Source organism: Podarcis filfolensis (genome assembly GCF_964270895.1).
Source record: "Podarcis filfolensis genome assembly, chromosome: 13".
Classification (NCBI taxonomy): domain Eukaryota; kingdom Metazoa; phylum Chordata; class Lepidosauria; order Squamata; family Lacertidae; genus Podarcis; species Podarcis filfolensis.
In genome coordinates, this window is record NC_139615.1 from 44,656,639 (window position 1) to 44,674,096 (window position 17,458).

The 17,458-nt window shown below is 48.3% G+C and overlaps 1 protein-coding gene across 4 annotated transcripts in view; it reads left to right on the forward strand.

Moving 5' to 3' along the window:
- Window positions 1-13,104: 13,104 nt before the first annotated feature.
- ANKRD17 (ankyrin repeat domain 17) overlaps window positions 13,105-17,458 on the forward strand; it is a 102,242-nt gene continuing 97,888 nt past the window's right edge. For 2 of the 4 annotated variants that reach the window (XM_083582296.1, XM_083582298.1), the window contains exon 1: window positions 13,105-13,883. In XM_083582296.1, coding sequence (XP_083438422.1) covers window positions 13,470-13,883 — 414 coding nt within the window. In that variant the 5' untranslated portion in view covers window positions 13,105-13,469. The remainder of the gene's footprint in view (window positions 13,884-17,458) is intronic. The other 2 variants (XM_083582297.1, XM_083582301.1) reach the window with 2 other exon arrangements.

The following is a 17,458-nucleotide window of genomic DNA, read 5'->3' on the forward strand; positions in this document are numbered from 1 at the left end:
GCACTACTCTCTATGTAAAAGGTAAAGGTAAAGGTACCCCTGCCCGTACGGGCCAGTCGTGTCCGACTCTAGGGTTGTGCGCCCATCTTACTTAACAGGCCGGGGGCCAGCGCTGTCCGGAGACACTTCCGGGTTATGTGGCCAGCGTGACGAAGCTGCTCTGGCGAGCCAGCACCAGCGCAGCACACGGAAACGCCATTTACCTTCCCGCTATAAAGCGGTACCTATTTATGTACTTGCACTTAGGGGTGCTTTCGAACTGCTAGGTGGGCAGGAGCTGGGACCGAAAGACGGGAGCTCACCCCGCCGCGGGGATTCGAACCGCCGACCATGCGATCGGCAAGCCCTAGGCACTGAGGTTTTACCCACAGCGCCACCCGCGTCCCCCACTCTCTATGTAAGGGCTAACTAAATGCCAAAGAACCTTTAAAAAGTGGAATAAAATTTTTGAAAGGGTTTTTCTTCCAAACTTCACAGCTTATCCTTTTATTTGGTGCAAGGCAGGACTGGCCCAAGACATTCTGCCACCTGAGGTGAACCAGAAAATGGTGCCCCCATCTGGTATTAGAGGTAGACTGCCCCTGAAGTTGGGGACTCTATTTCAGTTAGGGTCATCTAACAGCTCTTGCTAGGACCGCCCCCTCACCGCAACCCACCACCATGTCTGCATGCCTCTTGCCTCTTTTTAAAGCCATCTGACCTAGCAGCAACTTCACTGAATCTTTAGACTGTCAATCCTACTAGTTCAAAGCAGAAAGGATCTCCAAGGATTTCATGCCAAGGATCTCCACTGCATGCTGTCTCTCCCGCATGGAAGAGGCAGGCAGTGAACCTGAGATATACTCGGAGTCGAGAGTGGACTTCATGCTCTTTACTCAGCTCATAGTGACGAGGAGGAATGGAGTTCCCCCAGAATGTCTGTCTTATATACATTATTTACACCATGGGCCCCACGTGATTGGCTAATTCCGGGATTCTCCTGTAGGCCAACCAGGTTGTGGATTCCCTTCCACCTGGAGCTGGATTGGGTGGCTCCTGTGGACCAATCAGACTGCTGCATTCTGAATCCTATTGTTCTAGGACCAATCAGACTGCTGCCTTTTGGATCCTATTAAACCACAGAGCCTAGGACTTGCCGATCAGAAGGTTGGCGGTTTGAATCCCCTCGACAGGGTGAGCTCCCGCTGCTCGGTCCCTGCTCCTGCAAACCCAGCAGTTCGAAAGCACGTCAAAGTGCAAGTAGATAAATAGGTACCACTCCGGCGGGAAGGTAAATGGCGTTTCCGTGCGTTGCTCTGGTTCACCAGAAGCGGCGTAGTCATGCTGGCTACATGACCTGAAAGCTGTACACCGGCTCCCTCGGTCAGTAAAGCAAGATGAGTGCCGCAACCCCAGAGTCAGTCACGACTGGACCTAATGGTCAGGGCTCCCTTTACCTTTACACCTCTGTACATAACACCACCGCTCTGACCATGACAAGGGACTGATGTCAATATTCCCCCACTTTCAGGTCACCCTCTTCCCATGCCCCAGTTGTCAGGATTTTATCGATTTATTCCCTGTTCTTCAAATGCATTGTCACGTTGGCTTCCAATAGAATTTTATAAAATGCCATAAAGATTATTAATGCATTAAAAGGCACTAAGAGCAGCAACTATATGAAAGTAGCATCCATTTTAACATAACTTCTAAACAAAAGTTTAAAGCCTATAAGTCCAGGCTGGGTGCATGGGTGGGACAACCAAAAGATATAAGACTTAAATTATATTGTGAGCTTACTCTGCCTGCAGGTCAATTGAGAATGCTTATGGGTTCTGGATTACTGCACTGATGCAATTGAAACCAGCTGGAAGTTCCAAGTGCTTATTTAGGACAGCCTCCGGCAAACTGGGTCCCTCTAGATGTTTTGGTCTTCATCAGCCCCAATTAGCACAGCCAAGGATCAGGGATGAGGGGAGTTGTACCGTATTTTTTGCTCTATAAGATGCACTTTTCCCCTGCTAAAAAGTAAGGGGAAATGCATGTGCATCTTATGGAGCGAATGCAGGTGGGAGGCTCTGCTCAGCACTCCCTTTAAAGAGCCGCGTGGAGCGTGTGTGCGGCTCACTTGGGGCTTTTCCCTGAGGAGAGAGAAGGGCTGCCCTTCTCCCTCCTCGGGGAAAAGCCCCCAAGATCCACAGACACACTCCACGCGCTCTTTAAAGGGAGCGCAGCTCTTGGGGGAGCCTCTCCCAGGCAGGGGATAAAGAAGAAGCCCAGACAGCGAATGGGATCGATCCGCTGGCTGATCAATCGGCAGGGGAGGCTGTGCGTGGCCAAGCAAGAAGGCAGGACGGCCAGCGGGATCGCTGCGCAGCGCTCCTTCTCGCTGTTCTAGCTTCTGGCTTAGACGCGCAAAGCCTCCGCAGGGCAGCGGGGAGCCTTGATTCCGCTGCCTTGCAGAGGCTTCATGCGGCTATCCCTGGCTTTTGCGGGAGGTGGGGGAAGGGACGGAGCGTGTGGCACCGTTGGTGAGCTTCACAGACTAATCTGCCTGAAACAAGCTAAGTAGAAAAGCCCCCAAGACTCGGGGAAAAGCCTGCAAGCCCCGCACACACGCTTCACGCGGCTCGTGAAAGGGAGCGCTGAGCAGAGCCTGGGATACAGGCTCTGCTCTGCGCTCCCTTTAAAGAATACCTTTTTCCTTGCATTCCCCCTCTAAAAACTAAGTGTGTCCTATCGTCCGGTGCATCTAATAGAGCGAAAAATATGGTAATCTGCCAGGTAGGGAGAGCTGACCTATAGGTGGTTCCTTCTCTTGCAGTGAGGACTGAACCTTAGTAATAAATCAGTCTGTGACTCCACCTTGTGGAAAAGAGTTATGCCTGCACAGATGCATTTTTGGACAACGCTGATTTTTTTTCTTGTGGGAGTTCTTGTTGAGAGAGCGGTGCACATCTGCACAGGATATGTGACTCACCAGGCTGAAAGCATTCTACCAGCCACATGTGGTGGCCTAACAGTGGTTTCACAACGCACCAATTTTGTTGCTTGGGGTTTCGAACCAGCATGATCCTGACAAGCCACAATGCCTGAGTGAATCAAGCTTGGCTTGTTATAATTACTGCAGTTCTAAGAACAACGACTTAGACTATCCAGTTGGCTCACAGCTGGAATGTGATTTGAAACTGGGCACTGCCTGGGCTCCAGATGACAACATTGGATGGGTTGGGTGAAAGGGCCCTGGGACCTTATGGTGAAGGGTGGGTAAGAAATTGAGGAGAACAACAACATGCATGAAATCCAACAGTACACCTCATAATCTCAAATACAGATCTACACCTCTTTCAGTGAAACAAAGTGGCACTTGATAGGTTGGATAAATTAAGGACTATGAACCTGTGACGTTTGCAGAATGAGCAGCCCCAATGGTACCTGTACTGAGAGAATTCTCCTCAATTTGGTTCAGGATTGGACTCAGCAAACCACACAGCTTTTAAAAGTGGATTATCCATTTCACATTTCCAGCTTTGGAATATCTGTTGCACTCCTGATGACATAATGAGGATTGCGACAGCATGTCAATGCCTAACCCTACCCCCCCACCCAAAGCTCACCAACACTGCATGTTTTCTTCACATTTACCTGGCAGCAGCTGGAGTAGTGGAATGTCAGGAATGGTAGTGCCCAAGGCCCAAGCATCCTTGGAAGTTTAATTTTCCAAGGGCATCTGAGTATTTAGGAAGCTTGGGGGAGGAGAGGGAGGTGCACTGGTTCAAATCATTATGAAATCCAAAGTAGAACTCGCAGGACATACCGTGCTTGCTTTGTAATGTTCCTGAGAGCATTATGTGCTAGCCAAGCTCATGTTCAAAGGCCTGCATCTATGAACTTCAGCAATATCACTAATGGAAGCAAGATGGCTCTGTGTACAACTATGTCGTAATTTATGAAGTGCAGCGTTCTTTCAAATCCTGTATTTGGGGAGGAGATCTAAGAAGGGGGCAAACTCTCTCTCTTGTTTCACTTTTAGGGTGGAGGGCCCCTTGCAGATTTTAGAGGGGCGCTGACCAGAGTTCCCAAAGTTTTCTTGTTATAACAGTCCATAACTGTCAACTTACAGATTTGAAAATAAGGGACCAGCAGCCTGGAAAATAAGGGATCAGCAGCCAAAATAAGGGATTTTCAGAGCACAGGTATGTTCAACTTCTGAGCCCCTCCGCACCAAAGGCAGAAAGCCCAGCCAGTAGCCAAATGAAGCCTCAAGCGGTGGTTCCCACAGCACAGCAACCCGGCAAAGGGGATGCAGCAAGGAAAACCGCTGTCACCTCTCCGCTGGGAAGCGCTGAGCAAAGGCGAGTCCCCAGGCAACGCGGCCGATTTGATCAGCACAAGGCATGCAAGCTCCATCCCCCAGTCGTTCTTGGACTCCTTATTGGGTGAGCAACGCAGCCAAGCAACACAGTTGAAGCCTCCCTCCTCCCTGGCCGGCAGGGAGGGAGGGAGAGGAGCTGCTTCCTTTGAAACCCAGGAAATTTAAGGGACATCATCAATAAGGGACAGCAGTGGGACACGGTGCTGGGATAAGGGAGTTTCCCGCCAAATAAGAGACGGTTGACAGCTATGTGACAGTCACCATTTTAGATTTTGAAGAAAGCCCCATTCTGAAGGGATTTTGGTGGTGATGGGGAACAGCGCTCCTTTTGTTATAGCAGTCAGTCCCCTCCCATGCGCTTCCAAACAGCTTCTGTTGCTGTTCTGTTGCGTCTGCACCTCTGTTGCCACTGCCAACAGAACAGAGCATTAAGCACTCTGGTAAATTTCAGCAATTCAGTAAATTTGCCCCCAGCTCCCCATTTACCCTTTCCATGTTTTACGAATAGGACTACGAACAGAGGGGAGGGCATTCTTGCTTGCCAGCAAATTTGGGGTGAAGAAAGTGTTGCAATTATCTATCCCAACATGTTTGGATTTTGATTCATCATTAGCTAGAGGCCAGCTACGCACATGAGTCACGCTTCTCAAAGCCTCATACTTGATTCCAAGCAGTATCGTCCGCACACCAAGGGCTGTTTAATTTAAGTTAATTAACTGTAATTTTATCCTCCTTTCCAGACAAATAGTGTCTCCTACAGCAGCTCACATCAATGCAAAAAATGAGACAGGCCCTGCCTTCAGGTTAACAAGTGGGGGGGAAAGGACAAGTTATATCCAGGTATTCTCATGCAGCTGGGGCACGGCTGATCTTTGCTGGGATAAAGGTGCTGCAACTGCCCCAGTGTTCCAGACACTGGTGGCATTACCTCCTTTCAGGAAAGAACAGGCAGTAAATCACACTGTGCAAATTGGAGTTAACTCTTTATTAGCAAGAGTACTATTTGTACAGAATTGGCGGAATGTCAGGCCTAACGAGCTCAGAAGCTCAAGTCCGGTAGGTCTTGCCCCATGGATCAGTTGCTGAGACTGAAAGTCCCAGCCTCCTTAAAGGTAAAGGGACCCCTGACCATTAGCTCCAGTCGTGGCCGACTCTGGGGTTGCGGCGCTCATCTCGCTTTACTGGCCGAGGGAGCTGGCATACAGCTTCCGGGTCATGTGGTCAGCATGACTAAGCCGCTTCTGGCGAACCAGAGCAGCACACGGAAACGCCATTTACCTTCCCACCGGAGCGGTACATATTTATCTACTTGCACTTTTTTGACGCGCTTTCGAACTGGTAGGTTGGCAGGAGCAGGGACCGAGCAACAGGAGCTCACCCCGTCGCGGGGATTCAAACCGCCAGCCTTCTGATCAGCAAGTCCTAGGCTCTGTGGTTTAACCCACAGCGCCACCCGTGTCTCATCCTATTATTGAATAGGATGTCCCTATTTTCATCAGAGAAATGTCAAAGGGTATGTTATAACAATAATCTAGGGACCAAGGAATGGGAGCTCACCTCATCGCGGGGATTTGAACCACCGACCTTCTGATCAGCAAGTCCTAGGCTCTGTGGTTTAACCCACAGTGTCACCTGCGTCCCTCCCAGCCTCCTTACAGCCGTCTTAAGTACCCTGCTCTCCGGGTTTCCCCCAAGCAATCAGAGACTATACCTGCGTCAAGCTAACTTCTCTGCCCTGTTCGCTCTGCAGTGTATCGTTTTGTTTGTTATTCCCCTTGTATACTTACAAGAATATGTCATTAATGTGCCTCGGTATTTCTTTGGGCCATGCTGTCCCTAGCACCCAAAATATTTTTATTCTACTAATAAAAATATTTAGCAACAACCATTATAAAAACGGCTTAAGCAACTCGCTGAGCCAGAATACCAACCATGCCCAAACATGCACTGGCAGCTTCAAAGCTCCTTGGCTTGTACGTCTATCCATGCAGCCTCTATAAAGATCCAGCATGGTAAGGGTGGGGCTTGCCACGGCACGCTCACTTTGCCCAGTTGTAGCATCGTACATGTTCTACGGGAAGCCAGAGCAACTAAAGATCTCGTGGGCTAGAAGTGAATGTACGCTTGGGAGTGAGCATCCAAAACACTTCAGTAAACACGGCTTCTTTCTCAATAATACGAAGAGGCCCAACTGAATGGAGTGTTCATATGTACACCTTCGAAGCCCATTCTTTCCCTCAAGGAATTCTGGGCATTGTAGTTTTCCCTCTCACAGAGTTACAGTTCCCAGCAAGCCTTAAGCCACTGTGCCCAGATCTCTCTGAGGGTGTACAAAGCCCAAGTTTTATATGAAAAGAAGGTTTAACGAACAATTCTACTGCCAAATACTACTTCCAGTGAGCATTCCTGCTAAGTCCTTTGTGCATGAGGTGTATACAGGTTTTTTGTTAGATTGTCTCATACATACCATCCAATGTTTCTCAGATGAAAACAGGGATGTCCTATTCCATTCTTCTTCTTCTTCTTCTTCTTCTTCTTCTTCTTCTTCTTCTTCTTCTTCCTTTTCCTCTTCTTCCTGTTCTTGTTCTTCTTCTTCACTTTTCTGATTGGGTTGGCCCAGCCACTCTGGGTAGCTTCCAACTTATGTAAAAACATAATAAAACATTAAACATTAACAAACTTCCCTCTACAGGGCTGCCTTCAGATGTCCCAAACACATCATTGAGACTGGAGGCAAGTCTCTCTTCAGTAGAAGTATGGACTTGGCAAAGAACTCTTAACTTCTGGCTCTGCTTAAACTCAAATCCCCCCGGTTTACTATCCCTAGTACTTCAAGACTCCCATAACAGTGCCTGGCTTAAAACCGTCTATCAAAAACTTCACTCTTGTGGCCTATCCCCACAACACCTACTCACTATGGGCCCTACTAAAGCAAATAGTCTAATTGGTCAACGTCTAAAAGATATTGAGCATCAGAATAACCTGGCCACTATAAGGAAATTCTGCCCTTGGTATGTTCATTTTCCACCTCTCTATTTTGATTCTCTGGCCCCATATCTGCACAAACTTATTATCCCAAAATACAGATGTGCTTTTACACTTGCAAGACTGGATGTTCTGCCATCTGCGGTACTTGAGGGTCGATTCCAAAAGATCCCACCTGAGAAACGTCTTTGCCCCTGTGGAGATGGTAGCACCGAAACAGCGGCACACGTCCTCCTCTCTTGCGCTCTCTACAAAGACCTGAGGAACGAGAGCATCACCCCACTCGTACTAACCATCCCAGGGCGCTCAAACACTGCCACCATGTCCTTTCTTCTATCAGATAAAAATGAGCAGACAACAGCAAAGGTTGCTAGGTTCATAGCAGGGGCAATCAGAATAAGGGCCACTAACTGATGGCTGATTCAGGACTTTAAATTGTGCTCTTATATCAAATTTCCTTTTTTGCATATACTGTAATGTTTTACTGCTGCTATGGCAATTGGCTAATGCGAATAAAGTTTTATCTCATTTTGTTGTTGTTGTTTAGTCGTTTAGTCGTGTCCGACTCTTCGTGACCCCATGGACCAGAGCACGCCAGGCACTCCTGTCTTCCACTGCCTCGTGAGAGATTTTACTTTCTTGGGCTCCATGATCACTGCAGATGGTGACAGCAGACGCAAAATTAAAAGACGCCTGCTTCTTGGGAGAAAAGCAGTGGCAAACCTAGACAGCATCTTAAAAAGCAGAGACATCACCTTGCCATCAAAGGTCCGTATAGTTAAAGCTATGGTTTTCCCAATAGTGATGGATGGAAGTGAGAGCTGGACCATAAAGAAGGCTGATCGCCGAAGAATTGATGCTTTTGAATTATGGTGCTGGAGGAGACTCTTGAGAGTCCCATGGACTGCAAGAAGATAAAACCTCTCCATTCTGAAGGAAATCAGCCCTGAGTGCTCACTGGAAGGACAGATCCTGAAGCTGAGGCTCCAATACTTTGGCCACCTCATGAGAAGAGAAGACTCCCTGGAAAAGACCCTGATGTTGGGAAAGATGGAGGGCACAAGGAGAAGGGGACGACAGAGGACGAGGTGGTTGGATCTTATTTTATCAGATGTCTAAAGATTGTCTAGTTACTTATCGCCTTGGCTCGGAGGTCGCATAACTGTACCCTCCAACATTTCTCCAGTGAAAATAGGGATGCCCTACCATGCTCTCCAACATACCTTCTGGGCTGAAATCAGGGCTGGTGCTGGTGCTACTTCCCCACTGCTGGCAGCCTCACCTATGTGCTGCCTATCACCAAGCCACAGCCATTCCCCTCTTGCCCCATTGGATGGGTGGTACTGCATGTTGCCACTGCACTCGCCGCTGCTCCTGCCCATCCCAGAAAAGGAGGTGGGTCAAACATTGTGCCCACCCATATCCACAAAATAGGAGTGTGGCATAGTACCCCATTCTAGATTAAGGCAGAAGACTGGGGCTGTATACACACCTCAAATGTAAAGCACATTTAAAGCACATTCCCTAATGGGAACTGTACTTTGTTATATCACTCAATCCTTTATTAGGCGTAGCAAACCACACATTATAAAACAAACACCGTATACAAATTGTGGAAAATACGAATTCAGCATAACAATTTGCATAAATAATACAGTATAACACTACGACATCACCGACCAATCAAGAACCACTAAATCTCTCTATAATGGCCCAGTCTTTCCACATGGACAGCACTCAAAAATTTAGCCACTATTAAACTAATTTGTGAAGGGTGTTGGGGATTTTATTTATTTATTTTTAAAATTTAACTTAGATACCACCCTTATTCCAAAGATCACGGGGGAGTTTACGGCATAAAAATACAAAATGGGAACACAAAATACATAACAACCCCCCAAAAAACAACAACAACTCCCCTGTATAGCTCTGTGAGGGGTAAACTACCGTTCTCCAGATTCTTGTGTTTGCATGTGTGTACTCACACTTTAAATGACACCAGAAACCACTATAGGCCTATTTGATAGACATGTAAAATAACTTTGCAAGTCCACAATAGTTACAAAGCTGTGCAAATGTTCAATAGTCCACCTGACCCTACGCATATTCATGTTGTAGAACAGCAACAGCGGGCAGGGCGGGGCGGGGTGGAGAAGGCAAAGCACTGCCCTAACCAATTTGTTCCCTCCTCTTCCTCCTCCTCCTCCTCCTCCTTCTTCACTTGTTTCTCCCTCCTTTTCCTAGACTCCCAGGTGGAGCCAGCCTGGAGCAGCAGGAGTGTTAGCCCCCCACATTGAGTTAAATGACAGTTCAGAAGGGTCGTGAGGAGAAAACCAATATGTCCTCTTTACAAAGTATTCCTGGCTTTTGAACATCTGGATCATAACACATAACATGATCTCCAGCTGCTGTGTACTTTCAAAGCAAACACACACACAAACATATATAAGTAACAACCCAAAGTACCCAGCTAGGCATATTATTTATGCTCTTGTGCTCATGCTCTGCTTACTAGTTTTCTACAGACATCTGGTTGGCCACTGTAGATGGGCCCTTGGCCTGATCCAGCAGGGCTCTTCGTACGTTCCTATATTCTTGTGTGTGTGTGTGTGTGTGTGTGTGTGTTAAGACTAGGATATAGTCCTTGGCATTCATTTTTTGAGCCACTACATGCATGTGCCACAGCAGGAATTTTATTTGCTTTGAAGATTGCAAGCACTGGGTGGCTCACCTGCTGTTTTGCTGAGAACCTCCCCTTCTTTTAAAGAGACTGTCTTCCTCCAAAACTCATAAGGACAGGTAATTAACTAGCTCAGCGGGAAGAAACCACCTTTGACCCCCAACTTTTTACTTGTCAATATATATCCTTTAAAGAATATATATGACCCTTTATAGAATTGTACAGCAATGTACGTGCAAGATTACAAAGGTTACAGGAGCTTACCCAGGGCTCGTGTTTCCTTTTGAAAATGAGGTGCTTTATGATATATGGTGTATTTACACACATATAACCTGAGCCTATGATGGAGGGGTTCACAGTACAGTGGTACCTCGGGTTACATACGCTTCAGGTTACAGACGCTTCAGGTTACAGACTCCGCTAACCCAGAAATAGTACCTCGGGTTAAGAACTTTGCTTCAGGATGAGAACAGAAATCGCGCAGTGGCAGTGCAGCAGGCCTCATTAGCTAAAGTGGTGCTTCAGGTTAAGAACAGTTTCAGGTTAAGAACGGACCTCCGGAACGAATTAAGTATGTAACCAGAGGTACCACTGTATTAACCGCCCAAGAGTCTTCTTTCTCCCATAGCCACAGCATTGGATTCAAGCACACATCAAACACCATGCTCAGACTCTTCTCTCCAGCTTGCTGCTTTACTTCTAGTTTACATCACACACATACTTTCTACTCTGGCTTTATCTGTTGAGGGCCCCACATCCGTTTGCCATCTTACACCAAGCTCCTTAATCCCCCCTAATGGCTCATCACCCAGGCTATCACCTCACAGGAAGCTGGATTGTAGCACATGCTGGATCCAGGGATTGAATAATACTAATACTAATAATTGTATTATTTATACCCCACCCATCTGGCTGGGTTTCCTCAGCCACCCTGGGCGGCTTACAGTACATAAAAAATAGTAAAATATTAGACATTAAAAATTTCCCGATACAGGGTTGCCTTCGGATGTCTTCTAAAAGTCAGATAGTTCATTTCCTTAACATCTGATGGGAGAGTGTTCCAAAGGGTGGGCACCACCACCAAGAAGGCCCTCTGCCTGGTAAGCTGCCCTGTAAGCTGACTTCTCACAGTCAGAACGCCCTCGGAGCTGGACCTCCATGTCCGGGCTGAATGATGGGGGTGGAGACGCACCTTCAGGGGTCTGGCACCCAGTTTAACACTCTAAGCCTTCATTTAATTTTAACACTTGCTAGATTCAGGGATGAATTGATGGGTCTGGCCCCCACAAACTCGCAACATCAACAATCATTGCTCTATGTTTGTTTTTCTGCTAATGCATGTACAAATATTTGTTTAGAAACTCTTTAATAAAAACTAAATTAAAACAGAAGCAGGATGTGAGGGTCACAATTAGGGTTCCCACATTTGTTCTGGCAAAATACAGGACGTTTGGGGGGACAATTTCTTTCCCCCCACCTACTGCTTAAGCGACTTCAAAGCAATCCATTACAATCTTTTGCAGGATGGCCCCTCTGGAATTTGTCACACACTCATGCACGCACACACTCACACGAATCCGTAAATCTGTGTGTGCTTTGCTACACGGAGCTTAAATACATGACCTTTCAGACCCCATTTCAAACACATGCATTTGGATAGGGTCCCTAACTTGGCAGAAAGGTAGGTAGCTATGTTGGTCTATTGCAGTCTATAAATAATAATAATAATAATAATAAGAATGTCACTCTGGGCAGCTTCCAAAAAAATATTACAATACATTAATACATCAAACATTAAAAGCTTCCCTAAACAGGGCTGCCTTCAGATGTCTTCTAAAAGTCTGGTAGTTGTTGTTCTCTTTGACATCTGGTGGGAGGGCGTTCTACAGGGAGGGCGCCACTACCGAGAAGGCCCTCTGCCTGGTTCCCTGTAACTTGGCTTCTCGCAGGGAGGGAACCGCCAGAAGGCCCTCGGCGCTGGACTTCAGTGTCCGGGTAGAACGATGGGGGTGGAGATGTTCCTTCAGGACCGAGGCTGTTTAGGGCTTTAAAGGTCAGCACCAACACTTTGAATTGTGCTTGGAAACATACTGGGAGCCAATGTAGGTCTTTCAAGCTCCCACTCACCAATCTGGATTAGTTGTAGTTTCCAGGTCACCTTCAAAGGTAGCCCCACATAGAGCGCATTGCAGTACTCCAAGCGTGAGATAACCAGAGCATGCAGCACTCTGGCCAGACAGTCCATGGGCAGGTAGGGTCTCGGCCTGTGTACCAGAGGAAGCTGGTAAACAGCTGCCCTGTATGCTTTTGAATTATGGTGCTGGAAGAGACTCTTGAGAGTCCCATGGACTGCAAGAAGATCAAACCTCTCCATTCTTAAGGAAATCAGCCCTGAGTGCTCACTGGAAGGACAGATCCTGAAGCTGAGGCTCCAAGACTTTGGCCACCTCATGAGAAGAGAAGACTCCCTGGAAAAGACCCTGATGTTGGGAAAGATGGAGGGCACAAGGAGAAGGGGACGACAGAGGACGAGATGGCTGGACAGTGTTCTCGAAGCTACCAGCATGAGTTTGACCAAACTGTGGGAGGCAGTGGTAGAGAGAAGTGCCTGGCGTGCTCTGGTCCAGGGGGTCATGAAGAGTCGGGCACGACTAAACGACTAAACAATAACATATGTATTTGGCAGATATATACACACACAGAGAGAGAGAGATTATATATAAATTGTCTCTAAGATGCTACTGGAAATAGTTTTTTATATATATATATATATATATATATATATATATATATATATACTGTATATACTGTATATACTGTATATATATATATATATATATATATATATATATAGGCAGAAAGGGAGAGAGAGAGAGAGAAGACCTGAAACACAGGACCAAACTGTATCAATACAGGACGAAATATTTTACATGGAAAAACAGGACCACCCTGTATCATACAGGACAGGCGGCAACTCCAGACTGACAACTCAGAGATCCCCCAGCGCAGCGCTTCTCGTGCGCAGACACCAACCGGCGCGGAAAGGGCGCACGGCGATGACGCACGAACCGCCACCCGGAAACCCAAACCTCGGCGCAAGCGCAGAGGGTGAGCTAAAGAACAACAACGCCCCCCCCCCCCCCACCTATTCCCTGTTGGTGTTCACAGAGCTCGTTCCGGCCGCGGCCGAGGGCGTCTGCGCTTGCGCGGAAGCGACGCGGCGTCGGCGTCGGGGGGCGGGTCCAGTCCTGACGGCAAGCCTGAGGGCGGGCGGCGCCGGAGCGAGCCGGGTCGGGCCGTGGCGCTGGCCTGCGGGTCTCGCGAGAGCTGCTGCTCCTCCGCCTCCCTCCCCGCTCCCACCTCCGCCACTTCCACCGCGACGGCTCCAGAAGGTGACCGGCTGCGAGACGGCGCGGGCGGGCCGGCGGCAGAGCGGTGGCGCGGGCGACCATGGAGCCTCCGCCGCCTCCTCTGGCGGCTGCCGCCCAGGCGGAGGTGAAGGGCGGCGGGTGCGAGGGGGACCCCGAAGGGCTGGCGAGGGTGTGCGACCTGCTTCTCCTCAGCGGCGAGGCGCCTCCGCCGCCGCCGCCGCCTCCTCACGGGCAGCAGCCGCCTCAGCCGCCGCCGGCCAAGCGGAGCTGGACCCGGCGTCGTCGGAGGCAGCAGCCGCCGCCTCAGCAGCAGCCGCAACCGCCGGGCGGGGAAAGCGGCGTCGGCGGCCGCAGCAGCAGCAGCAGCGAGAGCAGCGAGGAAGAGGAGGACGACGACGACGACGAGGAGGAGGAAGATGAGGAGGAGGAGGACGAAGAGGAAGACGACGAGGACGACGACGAGGAAGAGGAGGAGGAGGAGGAAGTGTCTGAGGTGGGTCGTCGGGTGGGGGTGGGGATGGCCGGGGGGGGGGTCACCTCTTCCTCTTGCCCCCCCATCTCCCTGAATGGGTCTCCGGGGCGGGAAGGGGAGAGGGGAGCCTCTCCAAACCAACCCCCCCCCGCCTCTGATCTGGTTTCATAACCTTGTTTTTTTTTGCCCGGGTGGAAGGAGAGCGCAGCCAGGCGGAGGCATCTGCCCCGTTGGGCTTCTTCAGCCCTGCTGCCCGCCTCCCTGAGGAGGATCGTGGAATTGTGAAGTTGGAAGGGGCGCCCCCCCCAGGGTCATCTAGCCCAACCCCCTGGAATGCAGGAGTCTTTTTGCTCAGTGTAGGGACCGAAACCACCAGTCTACTTGACAGTCAGGAAGTTCATGTTGCCTGTGGGGGGGGGGGGAGAGTCAGAGAGCATGAGTGGGGGTCGATCTGGACTGGGGAGGGTTGATATGGGGCCCACGCGGCCTGAATCCGCTTTGCACCCCAAAGCTGGCAGCAGGGCTTGGAGCTGTCGCTGCTGCCGCCACCGCTCTCCCCAAAACAAATGTCCCGGCAGAAGCTGTGCTGCGCTGTGGCAAGCTTCAAACCACAGCTGTCATCACCCCCGGTGGGAGTCTTACAGGCTGCAATGATCTTGGAAGTGCTTCTTCAGGACAAGGCCCTGCTGGGATCTGTTGGGTTTTTGATCCATGGGAATGGTTGCAGTCACTTGCACATGTCTCTTGCTTTCTCCTGGAGTGGGTCAGTAAATTGAGTGGCCTCTGCTATGGGCTGGGGGAAAGGAAAAGGGCTCTTTGAGCTAGAAACATGCATAAGGCTCTTGGAGGCAATGTGAGAGAGGCCTGCTTGCTAGGTGTGTTAGATGCTTTCTCTATCAGTTTTTATTTCGAAAGCTAGTTTCTTATCTGCTGCCTCCTAAATAAAGGCAGTTTCTGCATGTGCTGCAGAGGGAAGCAAGGGGCAGATGGGGCTCTTCAACTCATCTAGGAGAAGGAAAATTCTGATCCTAAAGCTCTGCTGCCTGGAGGAATATCTTCAGGAGAAGAAAAGGCTAAGCAGTAAACCCTACACAAATCCAGAGTGGAGACCCTAAGACAGTTGGATGGTGCCTTGTACGCTCCCTGTCAGCAACTACAGCAACCAAGCTGGTGCCAAACGTATTGCTCCGCTTTCCTTTGGACCACATCAATGAGAATGAGGGGGGGGGTCATCTGGCTAGCCCAGGACCTCTGCTCAGGACACACTGCTCAGGCGTGCACCCTGGGGAGCTGCTAATGCAACATTTAACATCACCCCTGATGGTGCACTCCATTGTCTCTTGAGACTGATGGGTGCCAACAAAGACATAGGCGTCTCAGACTATTCTCAAGCGCTGTCTTTTGTACTTGCGTGGCACGCGCTTCCGTGTAAACTACAACTCCCATCATCCCTGACTGCTGTCTGTGATGCCTGGGGCTGATGCGAGTTGTAACTCAACAACATCTGAAGAGCCACCGGTTCCTATCCCTGCTTTAGGTGCTGGTTGTTCAGCCCCTGTTGCCTTCTGTCTTAAGCATGGCTGTTTGCTTTTTTATGAGATTAATTTCCTAGTATGAATCCATATAGTTCCAGCCTTACAGCATGAATCTAACATGATTCTAATAATAAGTCCGGTTGGTTCAGATTGCAGATAATTCCAGGTAAGTGTGGTTGCAATGGCTCCATATTTTAAAACTCAAATGGAGGTAATTCTTATCTGTAGGCATCTCCTCTGTTTTGACCAATTGATGCATGCTTGATTGGTGTGCTACAAAACCCATAACTACTTAATATACTTAAAAGTTTGATGTCTCTGAAGTTGTGAGTCTCCCACCAATTTGATTTTTATATGTGCAATTGACTCTTGAGCCATATAAAGAAGTGCATAAAAACATACATATAATTTAAATAAATGTAAGCAGCATGCTGGTGGGAATATATTGTGTTGAGCATCATTAGCTTTTTTAAAACCAAGGTGTGGCTATTTATATAATAGAAACAGGCCATGTATAATTTAGCATAGATTTGTTCATATGATTCATGCACAGTTAATACAATGAAGTTCTTCCCTCACTGGCTAGCTCATTCCCTGAAGAAAAAAGCCTTTAAAGCATATCCCACTTAAATCAGTGAGTGTGAAGAATATGCCATATTCTATATGTGGATGATACTTGGCTCCTTTCCATAGAATGGCAAGGAAACTAGAGTTCCTGTGTATATTAATGGATGTGGGCTAAGAAGCTGAGGCTTAATTCAGACAAGACAGGTACAGTTGACTCGTATCTTGCACACATATAACTTGCGTGATCACAGCTTTACACGCTCGGCGGCCAGCTGGTTGCACTTTCCTGGCACTGAAAGCACCTTTAAGCTCTCTGCCTTGCTTACCAAGCTCTGGAAAGGTTCTGTGTGGACCCTGTGAGGTTCCCAGAGCCCAGCGTGGCGTTTGATACTAGCTTAGCTCACCAACTCCAAAATGGTAGGGATGGTTGTGCAGGGGCACTTCTAGGATTGTTCTGGCTAAATGTAATTTTGACTTTACACACAATCCCTGGAACCTCACCCCCAACACTGGTTATGAAATAAATATTGAGATTAGGCTAAAAAAGGCAGGAAAAGGAACATAGGTTAAGGTTTAAGATTGAATACAGGGTAGTATTGTCAGCTTCCAAGGAAATCAATTTCCTAACCTATCAGAATCTTGCTGACATGGATTTGACAGAATTGTAGATTTTGGTGGATAGGACAGAGGTATGTGGGCCACCATTTAATTTTTGTTTGAAGAGTGCAGTCAAGAAAGCTAATTCCCAGTGGGAATAGTGGGAAGAAGACAGCATCTATGATATGGAAAGCCCATGCTTCTTAGGGATATGCTGTAAAGTTCAGTACTATGCCCATGCTTCTTAGGGATATGCTGTAAAGTTCAGTTTCTGTCTTACATAAACAATTGTTGGCCAACCACTCACATCTGCGGAAGCATTCGTGGCCTAAAAGACAAACAGACCAGCCGTAGCAGAGTTTCCCTGCTTGGTTACCTGGAAGCAATTCTTATTGTCCCCAGTGGCTAGGTGAGAGGCTGCTACAAGGTTGGTAGTGATATTTTGTGCAATAATCCACCATGAAGTGGCTCTACAGTACATCATGGGAGGTAGGCTGCTTTGTTCTACATCCAGTGCAGTTTTAAAGAAGTTTTTGGGCAGCCACATTAATTCTTTTCATACATGTGCATCTCAGTTTTCCTCCAAGTAACTTGGAGCAGCATTTCTGCCTCTTGACAGGGTGTGAAGTAGGTTCGACTGAGAGAGTGCTCATGGTCAACTCAATGCCATTGGCAGAGAAGCTATAATGTATTCCCAAGTCAGTATAGCTATGTGATGAATGTGACGGCATGATGTCAACTGCATGTTTTTGTCCTCGACCCCATTGAAATGTGCACTTGGTTAATGCTTCCGTATTCAGCTGCTGGGAAGGCCACAATATATCTATGCTGTATTGCTTTGTTAGAATTTTAAGGTAGGAAGCACTCGGCATTAATGCATGGTTTTCTTAAATCTGT